Source organism: Arachis ipaensis, chromosome B5 (genome assembly GCF_059453495.1).
Source record: "Arachis ipaensis isolate K30076 ecotype BB chromosome B5, ASM5945349v1, whole genome shotgun sequence".
In the NCBI taxonomy this organism is placed as follows: Eukaryota; Viridiplantae; Streptophyta; class Magnoliopsida; order Fabales; family Fabaceae; genus Arachis; species Arachis ipaensis.
The window spans coordinates 8653017-8669566 of NC_142440.1; the positions used below are offsets into that span (position 1 = coordinate 8653017).

At 36.5% G+C, this 16550-nt stretch overlaps 2 protein-coding genes and 1 pseudogene across 2 annotated transcripts; 1 reads left to right on the forward strand and 2 right to left on the reverse strand.

Moving 5' to 3' along the window:
- Positions 1 to 3514: 3514 nt before the first annotated feature.
- On the reverse strand, positions 3515 to 7136 carry LOC107642770 (PI-PLC X domain-containing protein At5g67130). The gene is made up of 9 exons (XM_016346244.3): positions 6933 to 7136; positions 6705 to 6800; positions 6469 to 6585; positions 6235 to 6372; positions 5191 to 5289; positions 4771 to 5074; positions 4428 to 4651; positions 4213 to 4299; positions 3515 to 3999 (listed from the first exon to the last, which is right to left on the reverse strand). Exons 1-9 carry the CDS (start codon positions 7101 to 7103, stop codon positions 3805 to 3807), a joined length of 1431 nt encoding a protein of 476 aa, XP_016201730.1. The 5' UTR covers positions 7104 to 7136; the 3' UTR covers positions 3515 to 3804.
- Positions 7137 to 12516: 5380 nt separating this feature from the next.
- Positions 12517 to 15310, forward strand: LOC148563317 (uncharacterized). Its single transcript, XM_088486733.1, has 2 exons — positions 12517 to 13413; positions 15245 to 15310. The coding sequence occupies exons 1-2, from the start codon at positions 12517 to 12519 to the stop codon at positions 15308 to 15310; spliced, it is 963 nt and encodes a 320-aa protein (XP_088342859.1).
- A 41-nt stretch (positions 15311 to 15351) lies between these two features.
- LOC148563318 (uncharacterized) lies at positions 15352 to 16245 on the reverse strand (annotated as a pseudogene).
- Positions 16246 to 16550: the final 305 nt, after the last annotated feature.

Below are 16550 nucleotides of genomic sequence, written 5' to 3' on the forward strand. Positions count from 1 at the left end.
TAAATTAAGAGATAAAATTATATTTGTTATCTCATTTTTACTTTTAGCAGTACAATAGAATATCATGTACTCAACATAATTTAAGATGCAAATTATAATTAATTATACTTTTTATTTTAAAATATTTAAAATTAATCTTAATATAAATAAAAATAATTTAATATATTAAATAAATTAATAGAATAATATAAGTTAAATATTTTTTTATTAATTTTGTTGTTTTTTTTTACTACCTTTAAAATTACGACTTTTTTATAAAATTTGACATGTGAAATAAAATTAGAGTTGTTGGTCTACACCACTAAAAAAAATAATACTATGCAATTACATTTGTACACATAACATGTTCCTAACTTTTTATATGCTAAACTTAAGATTCTGTATTTTTTTGTTTATGCCATAAATAAGTATTATTTACAATGATTCGTATTGATTTAAAAGTTTAAAAATTTTTGTACATATTAATTTTATATTTAATATTAAAACGTAAAAATTTACTATGTTATTTTACTATTAATGTATGTAGTATTACATTATAAAATATAAAAATTAAAATGATTATTATATAGCACAGATGAATTGAACTAAATATAAAAATATAAAACAAAATTGTATTATTAAATTTTAGTAATTTTAATTAGTTAATAATATAAAATAAGATAGAAGTGACTATTTATAATTGAATAGTTTTGGTTGATTAAACTAAAAAAATCGAAAAACACTCTAAATAAAAAGCAAATTTAACTTTAATATTAAATTCATTAATAGAATTTTAATTTTATATAATAGTTAGATAATAAATTAGTAAAAGCAAATGGAAGGATGACTTTAATTAGTATTTGATAAAATATTCATTTAGAATAATTAAAAAAAAGTAAAAGTATGATATTATTAAAAATAATACATTTTTATTTTTAAAATATATTTAAATAAAATATTTATAAAATATAAAATTTAGAATAACATAACTTCATGAATATTAATCATTAATCAATTATGAACTAACATAAAATTATAATACAATTTATTGACAAAAAATAATCAACAATTAATATTAATAAATATAAAAATCATCCAAACACTTTGATTAAAAATATGAACGGTTAATTATCATTTATTATTAATAATATTTTGTTCATGACTAAAACTAAAAATATAATTATTCAGATTTAGATTTTAGAAGAATAAACGTATAAGTAACAAATAATCTATTTTATCATGCATATTATAAATTAATGAATTAAACTACCTGATATAATAAATTATAATTAATTAATTGGTATAAATTATAATAAATTATATGATATTTAAAAAAAATAAAATGAATAAGAAGAAAATAAAAAAAAATAGAAGAGATAAAAGACTACAATAAAATAAATTAAGTGTGAGAGTTTTATTTTTTTTTACAAATTTTATATCACATCCGTTTCAATAATAATAAATAAAAATACATCAACTTGATATCTAAGAGAAAATGATGAGATAAAATCATAACACAGTTCTAAAACAAAAGCTTAAATTAAACCATAATATCATTGCACAACACAAATTGAAAGTAATTTCACACTATAATATGCCACACAAACAGGTAAATGACTTAAGCTTAATTACGGATTTTTTTTTATTTATGCATACATGATAACACCATGGTCTATAAATGCTTCATGGATAACATATCATATATTGCTCTGAATGATGAGCACGGGAGCTGAAGAGTGTGTGGTGGTTTGTGTCTAGGATAGTTGACTTCTTGCGACACGCCTCATAAAAAGAAAAAGAATTGTTGTAAAAGCTACCTAATAAAAGAGTAATTGGTAAATGAATGATATTTTCTTCTAGCATATATGGTCTTTTATAGTGGTAAAATAAAAATGGAAGGAATAAAATTTTATATTTTTATATTCGAAATAGAATTTGATATTTATCGTAATAAAATTAAATAACTAATAAGTTATAATTCATGTATTTAAATAAATAAAATAAATTAAATAAAAATATTTTTAAGAATTAATTAAATCAGTTAGTTGATACAAATAATTAGTATAATTGATTTTATTTGATTTATTGAATTCAAAAAAATAAATTAGGAAATAATTGATTAAATTAATTAGTTGATATAATTAATTTATTATAATTGATTGGATTTAATAAATTAAAAAAATAAATAGAAAAACATATGAGACAATAATTTTTTTAACTAAATTAATATGTATTTATTGTATTTAATCATTATAAGTAACAAATCATCTATGCTATTATGTACCTTATAAATTAATAAATTAAAATAATTGATATAATAAATTACAATTATTTTATTGATATGAATTATAATAAATCGTGTGATATTTAAATATCTAATCAAATCAATTAGTTGATATAATTAATTTACTGTAATAAATTGTATTCAATGAATTATAAAAAATAAATTAAGAAACACTCTCAAAAGTAGTGACAGATCCAGAAATTTTAAATAGTGGAGGTAAACATATAGCATATAAAAATAATAAAAAATATTTATAAATATATCAAAATATATAAAAAATAAATAATATAAAAATATTAAATATTAAATAATTTTTATTTAATCATTATCAATATTAATATATTGATAAATAATAATATGGTTATTAATTTATTTTTCTATAAATTAAATATAATGATAATAATAATAAATGAAATTAATCAAATATAAATAAATTATCTTCTAACCAATAATAAAAGTGAAATATATTTTTTTATGAATTATATACAATAAATGATATTTTAAATAAATGATACCACAGATAATAATAATAATAATTATTATTATTATTATTATTATTATTATTATTATTATTATTATTATTATTATTATTATTATTATTATTATTATTAAAATGATTAAAAGTATTTTTAATTGATAATTAATAAGTAGTTAATAATTCATTAAATATTGATTTGATATAATTATAATCAAGATATGTTTCTAAATTAGTATAATTATGTATTATTTATTAAATATTAATTATAATAAAGATATTTTTTATAAAATATTTTAGAATAGAGAATAGGAAAGTTTATTAGAGGGAAAACAGAGTTACGAGAGATCGACACCTCACCTTCATTAGTTGGGGGAAAACCCAGTTTAGTATATTAAGTAGATAAGTAGATTAGGGTGGAGTGTTTTCTTTTTAACCTTATTGGACCAAATTTTCAATCCGTTGTTTACGATTGTCTACCTAGCAAAAATAGAAATGGAAAAGTATAAGTAGACAATGAAAATACTAAATAATGTGAATAATAGATATATCGGATGTTCAATTTACTAAGTGTACAGATGATTATTCTAATATTAAAATTAGGTGGGTAATTTAAAAATGTAATATGTTTTTACTTTATTGGGCCAATTTTAAAGCCCATTGTTCACAAAAATTATTGTTTACCTAGTAAAGTCCGTTGGTGAATTACACCAAATTTAAACTCATTTTAAAATTAGTTTATGAAAGGAAACCCAATTATTTGTTTGCTAAAGAACTGAGAATAGAAACAATGTCAATTATTTTTTTGTATCCCTTGTCATAGAGTACAAATCAGTAGAGAAGGTCACTCACAGGTGACAAGAAATGTCCATGTCAATCATCAAAAAAAAAAAAAAAGTCAGAATACAACACTGAATTGCCGTGTGTTAAAAAATGACTCAGATCCACACAACAGATTCGCTGGACAAACTAAACTCAACACGTGTACACATACATAATACATACATACATACATAAATATACATAATTTTCACATTCTAAAAAACTTGAACAATCTCATGGCATTCTAGAACAATGACAAGGAAGTCATGGTAGCCAGAGTTAACACAACCAATTGCATCAGCTTGGTTGTTCTGTTATTACAAGCAACTTTTGAGGCACTATTATCTTGAGGCTGCTGGTTTGAAGTGGATGGTGCTACGGTAGCAGGTGGAGGTGGAGGGATGGGAGGAACATCACATGTGCCAAACTTAGCGTTTGCCTGTAGGTTATTAATACTCAGTTAAACACAAGGTTGAGGTTTATTAACATTAATTAACTAAAAAGAAAGTTAAGGGTTTACTACTTCACATTATATCTATTTTATTCTTCAACAGATTTGTATATCTAGATGTCTTTATTTTTGTCACGAAACTGTTACCAAATAAGGTCTAGAGTGCAGAATTAACTAAGCAAAAGGTTGTAGAAATTAAACCTTGCAGTAAGCAATGTTATCACAGCCGCAAGTAAGATGACCATTTGCTTCATCAACTGCTTCTGGTGCTCCTCCGCCATCACTCCTCTTCAAACATAATTGTTATCATCAATATAAAATTCATGAACCATTTTTTGCTAAGATGAGAGTGATTAACAATTAACAGCCAGCATGACAGGACTAATGAATTGATCAAAATTTGGATAAGTAACTACCATGTAATAGTCAATGGCGATGAAATTCGGCCACCTGTTGCCGGAAGCTGCATAGCAAGTCTTCATCATGCTAACTAATGGAGCTGAATTGTCAGCACATGCGGCAGATCGATTTGGAGTTGAAGGAAAATAGTTCATCAGAACCAGTGACCTAGATTTTGTGTTCATTGCTGGTGATTCTGCTCGGTTTGGACAAGAACCATTTTTCATGCCATCATCTCCATCTGAAATTAACAAACAAACAATCATGATTGGTATGCAGAAACTAGCATTCTAACAAATGAGTGGAAGCAAAGCATGTTTCCCAAGAAAATACTAAGGCCTTCTCAGAGAAGCTACTCACACTGGTTTTCTACCATGTATGTCCACTGGTAAGCAATGCCCTCAGAAGCTTCCTTGTCGCGTTTAGAGGTGAAAACAAGAACGCGCTGATTCTTCTGTACCATGTCATCCACGGTGGGCCAGTCTTGGCCATTCTTTGGCATCCGAGACAACGGGAACATGTAGTTGCTGAGGCCAGAATTTTTAAAGACCTTAGTTAGGCCTTGGGGGGAAGTGACATAGTCTTCAATGATGATTGTGATTATTTCAGATGGATTTGCATCCAGAAATGACTTCATGTCTTTAAGCACATTGATGGCAGGTTGCTGCAGAGATATACACATAAATTTAGTGCATTATCATCGTGATTAGAGCCACATTAAGAGATTTAAGATTTGTCATCAAATTAGTTAAATTAGAAAGTATATAGCCACGCACTTACGAATGCAGTGAAGTTGTAGCATTTGCCTTGAGCAGAGTGGCATAACCAGATGTCGTTCATAAAATCATACATATCCAACATGAATCCTCGAACACCATTCTGTCAATGAATCCAACATAATGAGAAGAATCAAGCTTAAGGGGTCATCCACATCATATAGGATTTTCTATTTCGCATTAGTTATCTATGGAGCCAAAAGTGGGATTCTGAAATTGCTTTCTCCAATCATGAATGTGCTATCCTCCAAATTAAGAGGTGAATAACTATTTAGATAGATCACATATGTTGCAAATGTAGCGAGTTAGTTAGTTCATTCATTCATTGCACTTGTAGCTGAACCTAAAATACAACTGTTTCGTCAAAAAAAAATGGAGGAAAAATGTACACATGACAAAATCAATATGTAGATACCCTGCAATAAATATTCCTTTCCATTCTTTTAGTTTTTAAAAAGAATCCATAGACAACTAAGGCATACATAAATTATCAAATATTAGAACATGATTCCGGCTGAACATGTTTTCATGGTCATTCCATAGTAATCCTTTTTTCTTTCTTTATCCTTAACATTGTTCTATCCAATGTCTAAATTGGACAACTTCATGGCATCGGTACTCCAATCAAGTACCCGACAACTACTGGGGTTTAGATACTCTTCTGTATTTTATTTCAAAGCCAACACATATATATACAACATGCATTCTCTCATATGGACCCCCTTTTAAACTATGTCTATTGTAATTCACATGGGAAATAGATGCAAACAAATATATGCGTGCAAGGCATGGCTATTTGAGTATTTTAAACCAAATCTTAGTTGTCATACCTGATATTCTTAATTCATTATTGGATTAATTTAATAAAAGAATACTAGTGGAGGTCGAATCTATGTCACAATTCTTGGTTTGTTAGCATATGCAGCACATAATTATTCGCTTTCTAATTTTATAATTCCCTTGCTTCAGAGTCTAGTAAACAACTCAGACATAATAAAGATTACATGATTAAGAAATAATTGAAAAAAAAAAGGAAGGAGAATCTTACTTTGAGTTGATCAGCAACCTTGTCATCCTGGTTCATCGGAGCAACGATGAATGATCCGGTGGCCGATCTAGCTCCGGCCAAAGCATAGGAATTATGTGTGGTGAGCCATGAATACCGGTTAAATGGTAGGCCTTTCACCTTGACATTTTAACAAACACAAAACAGAACAAATGAACACAAAATTTGAACACCCCAGAAGAAATTGAATAGCAGAAATCATGAAAAGTGTTTAACTTTGGAGGTGGGGCTTGTAGGTTGTGTCCGACAACATCTGGGTCGGGTGTTCCCATTTGCAGGGCATGTCTGGCAGCTGAGACCAGCGTCACATTTGTCTGAACAAGTTTCTCCGATCTGCTAACTCATAATACCCCAAAAAAGGGAAGGGGAAAAAAACTTGCTATCATTCAAATTTTGAGATTCATATATAAAACAGAAGCAATTATATTTTGAGAAGGGAGAAAAAAAATGACCTTGAGGGCGGAAGAACGTGTAACAAGAAAGCAAATAGCGAATACCAGAAGCTGGATTCTGAAATTACGGATACAAATGCTACTACTTTGTGACCTCTGCAGAGAAAATGGAACATTATAGGGAAAATGGTTAGATATTGAGATGAAAAAATGAAAGAGAAAGGCATGAAGATTTTTAATGCATATATAAATGTAGCTAACAAATAGTAGTAGCACTATTGGCCTTGCCTTCATTTTCAGATTCTGCTTTTGCGGAAAAGAAAGAGAGAGAGTTTTGTGGTTTGTGCAGAGAGAAAAAAGGGTTAGAGAGTGTTGGCACTGAAAGCAAGCAATGAAAGGCCAACGGATTTGGTAAGAGGAAGGGAGGGAAAGTGAGTGACGATTGGATTGGCCAACCATAAACGTTAAATTAACATCACACAACCCCACATTATCAGGCTAAAATTTTTAGATATGGATAATTTTAATGTGAAATACGACAATATTTGTTCATTTTGGTATTTTACAATGCTATGATGGTAGTACAAAACGTCACTAACATTTTGTAAAACAAATATTTTTTTAAATATAAAAAAACAAAACGTCACCAACGTTTTGTAAAAAAATATTTTTTAATTATAAAATGAGAAAACGTCATTGACGTTTTGTAAAAAAAATATTATTTTAATTATATAAAGTGAAAACGTCACTGACGTTTTGTAAACACCCACAATAACGTTTAACACCTAATTTAGATCACTTTTAAAGACTTCACCACTCATAATCCAATATACAAAAATAAAAGTTCCACATTATCATTTACCACCTCCCCCTTTATTTCATCATTATTCTCCTTTGAAACATATATTAACAAGTCTTTTTTTTCCCCCCTAATTTGAGAAATAATGAAAAATAACAGCGAGAATAGTAGTTTCAATTATATTTATTGTTGTTAAGAAAAATTTCGCTAGTATGAGTCACGAATTGAATTATGCAAACTTGTAGATTAATAAGATAAGATATAAGAAGCTTCTCGTTAAAGATACTATGATTGTAGTACAAATAAATAAACTTACCCTAAAGTCAAGGCAACATTTTACTTATGATGTTGCATAATCTGGCTTTAAATTAAAGTCGTCACTTCAATTATTATGTAGCCATAATTTCTTTCAAAAGGAGAAAAAAAAAATAGAGGGGAGGGAGAGGAAGTTAAGTAATAACTTCATATATAATACGGGAAAGAAGCAAACACATACATCAACAAGAAGTCAATATAATACGAAATGTAGTTGAATAAAATAAAATACATTATATATATTACCGACTGCTAAGGTACTAAGGTGTCTTAAACGAAGTAATAAACTCAAGGAGGCAGCTTTATTATAAACATAAATCTTAAGGAAATTCTGGATTTCTGCCACCTCATCACAAGCTTGATGCAAATATAGAACCTTAGAGTTGTGACTTCAAACTTATCCGTCACTGTCTTTCAATTTCTAAAGTTGTGAATCGGCAAGAAATGTCATCACCCTGATAGGGAATGTCTAGGGGAATATTACTGTTATTTGTCATCACGCTTTATAACTTAGAACCTAGCACTAGTTTAAAAAAATGCGCATTTCGCCTTGCCCTTTCCCCCTAGTAAGAGAATATGATTCAGCTTTTAATATAAAGTTATAAACTCATCAAACTTCGAACTTTGATCCATCAATCTAATCTAATGATGTATAATATTAATGTTTAACATAATTCGTTGTGCTTCATTTGTAAATAGAAACGATATATATAAAAAATATATATATAATTAGTTATATAAAAAATATTATTTATACACTAAAATAAACTATTAAAATTAGTTATTATATTTACATATATATAAAATTTAATTTACTTGTAATATATTTTATATTAATAACTAATTTAACATAGATATATAGCATAATTATTTTTTTAAAGAGACGTGCTATTTGCCTTTTGTTCATAGTAAAAAGGCCCAACCCAAAAGGGTTGACCTCACCTTTCACCAGATCAGCCACTACGAAGTCGGTGTTCGTCACGACTTGCTTTAAGGAAGTCGGGAACGAGGGTTAACTAGCAGATAAGCACTCATTTGAATGAGTAACTGCCCCTAGAATCTCTCTAACCACTTCCACAAGCCATATCTTAACTTTCCTAAAATAAAGGGGCGGTTAACTCCCTAAAAAAGTGGCACTACTCCAACGGTGGTTATTGGCTCACTACTATAAATACCCTGACACCCCTCAGGTATCTCTAAGTCCCAATACTCTCTAGACCTGCTAATACCCTTGCTGACTTAGGCATCGGAGTGTCCTTGCAGGTACCACCCCCCACTCATTCATACTCGCAAGTCGGACGGAGGCCCCCGAGGCGCAGACCCTTTCAAAGGCTTCCTCCCTCAGACGATTGGGCCAACCAACGCCATCCAACCCATTAATCTCCGGTTATCCATCGTAACATTGGTGCCGTTGCCGGGGAACCGAGAGATCAACCAGTGATGGCGGACAGATCCCCTGAGGAGGGTCATGTGGAAACAGATTCTGAACAAGAGAATCTGGATACCGGAAATAATGACGCGGACCTAAAGCTCAATCAAGAAACCAACGATCAACACAAAGAAGGAACCTCCGGAGTCAAAACCCCGAAGGTGAATTCCTCAGAAGGCCGTGAGTCAGAGAAAGACGGACAGTCCCACGCAACTGAGCTTATGGGATTAGTCCATGTCCACCAAAGTCGTTTGGAACAACTAGAACAGGAACGGAAGCGACAAAGGGAGATAAAAAAGTACCTAAGAGAGGAGATGGATCGACGAAAAGAGTTAGAGGAAAAACTCTTAAAGTTAGAATCCTCCCTCAAAGGTCGGAACTCCCGGGACGGTAGAGAAGAGTCGCCCCTAGGGGGGAAGATCCTTTTAGGGAGGACATAATGAGGGCAAAAGTTCTGAGAAACTTTAGAAGCCCCGATATGGACCTCTACGACGGAACCACTGATCAAAAGCATCATTTGAGCAATTTTAAAAGTCGGATGTATCTGGCTGATGCTTCTGATGCTACGCGATGCAAAGCCTTTCCGACAACCTTGTCGAAAGCGGCGATGAAGTGGTTCGACAGCCTCCCCCCGAGGTCGGTTACCAGTTTTGAAGACCTCTCCAGGAAGTTCTTGATGAGGTTCTCTATCCAGAAAGACAAAGTAAAACATGCACCAAGCCTCCTGGGAATAAAACAGGAGGTCGGAGAATCCTTACGAGCCTATACGGAAAGGTTCAACAAAGCATGTTTAGAGATTCAAGACCTGCCCACCGAGGCAGTCATAATGGGGTTAGTCAATGGGCTCAGAGAAGGTCCCTTCTCACAGTCCATATCCAAAAGACACCCCATCTCTCTAAGTGATGTACAGGAAAGAGCTGAAAAATACATCAACATGGAGAAAAATGCTAAGTTAAGAGACCTGAGTTGGCGACCTGGGCACCCTCTCTCAACAAAAGAGAGAGAGAGGGAAACCAAGAAGAAGGAAGAACTCGGTCTCGATAGACCAAGAAAATATCACTCTTATACTCCTCTGAAAGTTTCTATAGTGGATGTATACAGAGAGATTTGTAACACCGAAAGGCTGCCACCCCCCAGACCCATTAAAAATAAAAAAGGGGGGAGCCGCAGCGACTACTGTGAGTACCATAAAATATATGGTCACTCCACAAACGACTGCTACGACCTTAAAAATGTGATAGAAAAGCTGGCTAGGGAAGGTCGGCTTGACAGATATCTCATAGAAAGGTCGGATAGTCATGGGAAGAGAAAGCGAGATGATACGGATAGAAGAGACCCACCACCACAGACCCCGGAGAGACATATCCATATGATCTCAGGAGGGTTCGCGGGAGGGGGACTCACCAAATCCTCTCGCAAAAGGCATCTCAAGAGAGTCTACCAGGTCGGAGGAGAGTCATCCGACCTCCCCACCATTTCATTCACAAAAGAAGATGAGCAAGGAATAATCCCTGGACACGATGATCCAGTGGTAATAACTATGATCCTAGCAAATGCTCATCTCCACAGAACCCTAGTGGACCAAGGAAGCTCAGCGGACATTCTCTTCAAGCCCGCTTTCGACAAACTAGGGTTGGATGAAAAAGAGTTAAGAGCCTACCCCGACACCTTGTACGGATTAGGTGATACGCCCATAAAGCCACTGGGATTTTTGCCCCTCCACACCACTTTTGGAAAAGGGGAAAAATCAAAAACTCTGAGCATAGACTTCATAGTCATCGATGTAGGGTCAGCATACAATACTTTAATTGACAGAGCTACCCTTAATCGACTCGGAGCGGTGGTATCCACTCCTCATCTTTGTATGAAATTTCCGACCTCATCGGGGATAGCAACGGTAAGGGGAGATAAGAAATTGGCAAGGAAATGCTACAATGAAAGCCTAAACCTGAGAGGAAAAGGCAGAGAGGTTCACACAGTAGAGCTCGGAGGCGCAAGGGCTAGAGAGGAGCTGCGTCCACAACCGGGAGGAAAAACCGAGGAGGTACAGGTCGGCGAAGAGGAGGGAAAAAAATACTCACATAGGGGCCAACCTAGGAGAAACCCTAAAACAAGGGTTGACTAAGCTCCTAAGAGATAACTCCGATCTCTTCGCTTGGAAGGCCTCCGACATGCCTGGGATAGACCCCGAGCTCATGTCCCATAAGCTCTCGGTTTACCCGGGGTCCCGACCTGTACAACAAAGAAGACGCTAGCTCGGACCAGAACAAGCCCTAATAGTAGAAGAGCAAGTACAAGCGCTCCTAGAAGCCGGGTTCATCAGAGAAGTCAAATACCCAACATGGCTAGCCAATGTAGTGCTAGTCAAAAAACAAAATGGTAAATGGAGAATGTGTGTCGACTATACCGACTTAAATAAGGCCTGTCCCAAGGACCCTTATCCACTGCCAAGTATTGACACCATGGTAGACTCCAGCTCGGGGTATCAATACTTGTCATTCATGGACGCCTACTCGGGGCATAACCAAATCCTGATGTACGAGCCAGATCAGGAGAAAACATCATTCATCACGTCCAGAGCTAATTTTTGCTACGTGGTCATGCCGTTTGGATTGAAGAATGCAGGGGCCACATACCAGAGGCTGATGAATAAGATGTTTGCCTCTTACCTTGGGAGCCTAATGGAAGTATACGTCGACGACATGCTGATAAAGACCAAGAAAGAAGTCAACCTCCTGGCAGACCTCTCACAAGTCTTCGACACCATAAGGTTACACGGAATGAGACTAAATCCCTCAAAGTGTGCCTTCGCGGTAGAGGCAGGAAAATTCCTAGGGTTTATGCTAACACAAAGAGGGATTGAAGCTAATCCCGACAAGTGTAGAGCTATCCTGGAGATGAAAAGCCCGACTTGTTTAAGAGAGGTCCAGCAGCTGAATGGCCGACTTGCAGCCCTCTCCAGATTCTTGGCAGGATCAGCACTAAAATCCCTTCCACTGTTCTCCTTATTGAGAAAGGGATGTCAATTCGAATGGACTCCGGAATGCGAGGAGGCGTTCCAGGAGTTCAAAATATTCTTGAGCCAACCTCCTATTCTGACCCGACCTACAGCTGGGGAAGACCTTGTCCTATACTTATCTGTAGCAGACAAGGCCGTCTCGTCGGCCCTGATAAGAGAAGACGAGGTCGGACAGCACCCAATATACTTCATCAGCAAAGTTCTACAAGGCCCTGAGCTAAGATACCACAAACTAGAGAAGTTCGCCTACTCCTTAGTGGTAGCCTCACGAAGGCTACGACCTTACTTTCAAGCTCACACGAACCAACCCATGAAGCAAATCCTCCAAAGGACGGATGTTGCAGGGAGAATGGTCCAATGGGCAATAGAGCTCTCCGAGTTCGACTTGAAGTATGAAACTCGGACGGCGATTAAAGCACAGTGCCTCACCGACTTCATTGCAGAATACGCAGGAGACCAAGAGGAAAAACCAACTACATTGGAACTCTATGTAGATGGATCCTCAAACAAAACAGGAAGCGGTGCAGGCATAATATTGGTGGATGAAAGAGGAACCCAGATAAAAGTGTCCCTCAAATTTGAATTCCCAGCTTCAAATAATCAGGCAGAGTATGAAGCCTTGATTGCTGGATTGAAGCTGGCGGAAGAAGTCGGTGCTACAAAAGTGATGATATACAGCGACTCGCAAGTAGTGACTTCCCAGATAAGTGGAGAGTATCAGGCAAAGGACCCAAATATGAAAAGGTACTTGGAAAAAACTCTGGAACACCTTGGGCGCTTTGCAGAAACCGAGGTCAAACACATAACTCGAGATCTAAATAGCAGAGCAGACGCTCTATCCAAGTTGGCAAGTACCAAGCCAGGAGGGAATAACAGAAGCCTGATCCAGGAAACTCTCCAGAAACCCTCCGTAGTAAAAGAAAAAGACAAACAAGAGGTCCTTGAGGTAGTCGGATTAAACCTCGGTTGGATGAACCCCTTGGTCGAATACATGAAATTCGACATCCTCCCCAAGGAGGAGAAAGAGGCTAAGAAAATCCAGAGGGAAGCACAACATTACACTTTGGTGAGAAATATCCTCTACAGAAGGGGGATATCAACACCATTATTAAAATGTGTACCAACCTCAAGGACCACCGAAGTGTTGGAAGAAGTCCACAGTGGGATCTGCGGAAATCATCTCGGAGCAAGGTCACTAGCCAGGAAGGTAATCCGAGCTGGATTCTACTGGCCGACCTTGCAGAAAGATGCCACAGAATTTGTGAAAAAGTGCCAACCATGCCAGATGCATGCAAATTTCCATGTGGCTCCCCCAGAGGAGCTCATCAGTATCACTTCTCCATGGCCTTTTGCAAAGTGGGGAATGGATTTGCTAGGTCCTTTCCCCCAGGCGCCAGGACAAGTCAGGTACCTGATCGTGGGAATAGATTGTTTCACAAAGTGGATAGAAGCAGAACCATTGGCCACCATCACCGCACAAAGAAGTCGGAGGTTCCTCTACAAGAATATCATCACAAGGTATGGGATACCCCATTCCATTACTACGGATAATGGAACCCAATTCACCAACTCTACCTTTAGAAGCCTAGTAGCCAGTATGAAGATCAAACACCAGTTCACCTCGGTGGAACACCCGCAAGCCAATAGGCAAGCCGAGGCAGCCAACAAAGTCATACTGGCAGGGCTGAAGAAAAGATTACAAGATGCAAAAGGAGCCTGGGCCGAAGAGCTCCCACAAGTGCTATGGGCTTACAGGACAACCCCCCAATCCGCCACTGGAGAAACACCCTTCCGACTAGTTTATGGCGTAGAAGCCATGATCCCAATAGAAGTCAATGAACAAAGCCCAAGAATAATTCTCCACGACGAGATCGGAAATATACAGGGGCACAAAGAAGAGCTCGACTTGCTCCTCGAAGTCCGAGAAGAAGCCCAAATAAGAGAAGCAGCGTTGAAGCAAAGGATGGCCACAAGATACAACAAAAAAGTCATTCGAAGGGCATTCACTCTAAGTGACTTGGTCTTGATCAGAAACGACATTGGAGTCAACAAATCAGGGGAAGGAAAACTCGCTGCAAATTGGAAGGGACCATACAAAATCAATGAGGTCTTAGGAAAAGGCTATTATAAAGTGACCGACCTGGACGACACCGAGTTACCAAGGTCGTGGCATGCTTGTAATATGAAAAGGTACTATATCTAAAAGCGAACTCTACTCCCTGATGTACTCTTTTCCCAACTTCATGATTTTTTTCCAAAACCAAAGGGTTTTTTCTGGAGAAGGGTTTTTAACGAGGCATCATAGTAGAGGCTAAGGGAAATAGGCTGTCAAAAACCCTTAGTAGTAATAAAGTACCTCCCCAATTAATAAAGATCTTTTTATCTTACAAATGTCTCTTAAATTCCTTTGTTGTTTTCTCTTTCTACGGAACGCGCCGACTTAAGCTCGACAAAGCGTAAAAATCCCATGAACCGACCTAGATGGTCGTCAAGATAAAACGACGAGGTACAAATCGGTGTAAAGAGGTTATAAAAGGCGATCGTAAGAAACTCGAAAACGTTCCGACTCACAAGTCGAAATGAAAATACAGAGTAGAAACAGAAAACGAATCGCAAAAATAACCTAAGTCATAAACACTCAATAAAACAAAATTGAGTACTAGGAATAACGAAAGAGATAGAAAAAAACCCAAGAAAAATTAAAAGGCTGTTCTGAAGATCCCTGAAACTAAAAGGTTCAAAAAAACAGACAAGCCAAAGAAAATGTTTTTCAGAAAAGGTCAAGAGGAATTCGAAAAAATCGCAAATCAGAAAAGCATGCACGCATAAGGTAACTTAAACCCTTATCCAAAAAAAGGGGTACTTATTTTTTAACTTAAACCTCTATTGAAAAAGGGTATTATAAAGTGTTTTGTTTACGGCCTTAAAAGGCCAAAAAATTGTTCAAATACTACCAAAAATAAATAAAGAGTTTAAAAAAGAGGGGACCCACAGGCCGGGCCCCAAATAGCCAACAAATTACTTTTTTGCAAGAGAAGTCGACAGATCACCACCACCAGAGGCAAGAGAAGCGCCGCCAGGACCAGGAAGAGAGGCATCCATAGGAGAGGAAGTCGGAGGAACAGTAGAAGAGCTTGGAGCGTCCTTAGGACGAAGAGGGGACTCTATAATTCTCTGCCCCCGAGTCTTCAATTATGACTCAGAAATAATCTCGGGAACAGGGGGGATCCACAATGGCACCATTAATGACGACTTTGTCGGGATCTAAAGGAGAAAGGTCCAAGTCGGGAGCAATAACTCCGACCTGTTCCTTAAAAACCCTCCAAGCCTCCTCGGCGCCATCAGCAATAGAGTCCTCCAACTCGGTATAGGCCCTCTGAGAATTCAGCAGCTCATTCTTCACAGACACAAGATCGTTAAATAAACTTTGGTAGCTGTCTTGTGCTGTCTTCCTCAAGCCCACCTCCATGTTGCATTGGGCTTGCAATTTCCTCTCCTTCTCCCGGAGGCTATCCCTCTCCTCCTTCAGCTTGGCGACTTCTTTCTTCAACTCCCTCTCCTGCTCTTGATATAAAAGAAGTCTTCCTTCCATCTCCTCGACCCGCGAGGTCATCCCTAAAGAGCTGAGAGGAGCCTTCTCAAAAATATCTAAGAGTTTGCCACAAACCCCTGCCGCCTTGAGGCTCTCCTCAACCAGAATGGTAAGGTGGCGCCGAACAGAAACATCATCCATGCTTATACGAGCATGGGGATAGACGTTCTTTCGGACGAATGCAAGAGCATCCGCCTTAACCTCACCAGAAGAGCCAGACTCTAAAGCCTTGCGCTTCTTCTTCTCTGGCTCAGGAGAAGATCGGGCGGAGGGGGGCGGCTGAGAGAAAGCTGAAGAAGAAATCACAATGGGCTGAGAGGGAGTCCCAACGTTCCGAGGAGGAGGAGGAGGAGGGATAACCGCCCTGGCGCCACCAGTCCTGGCGCGAGACCTCGCTTTAGCCTCCTGAACTCTCTGGTAAGACTCCTGAGCGTTTGTCTTCGCCATCTCTGAAAAGACAATAACCAATAGATTAGACAAGTCGGAAAGGTCAGTCAGACAAGTTGGAAATCTAACAAACAAATAAAAGCTACCTAGCTGTGCCTGGACAAAGGTCGGAGACCCCTGGAGAAACTTTTTTGTGTCCAAGTATGGGGCCCTCCCCCACATTTCTCGGAGGAACCCCACAATGGCTGCTTCCACCTCATCCAGGTCGTCCAGACCATATTTCTCACAGGGGAGGCCTCCAACCAGTATAAAAGAAATCGGGGAGAAGAATTATCATCCAGAAAAAAGGGGTGGTGACCCTCTAC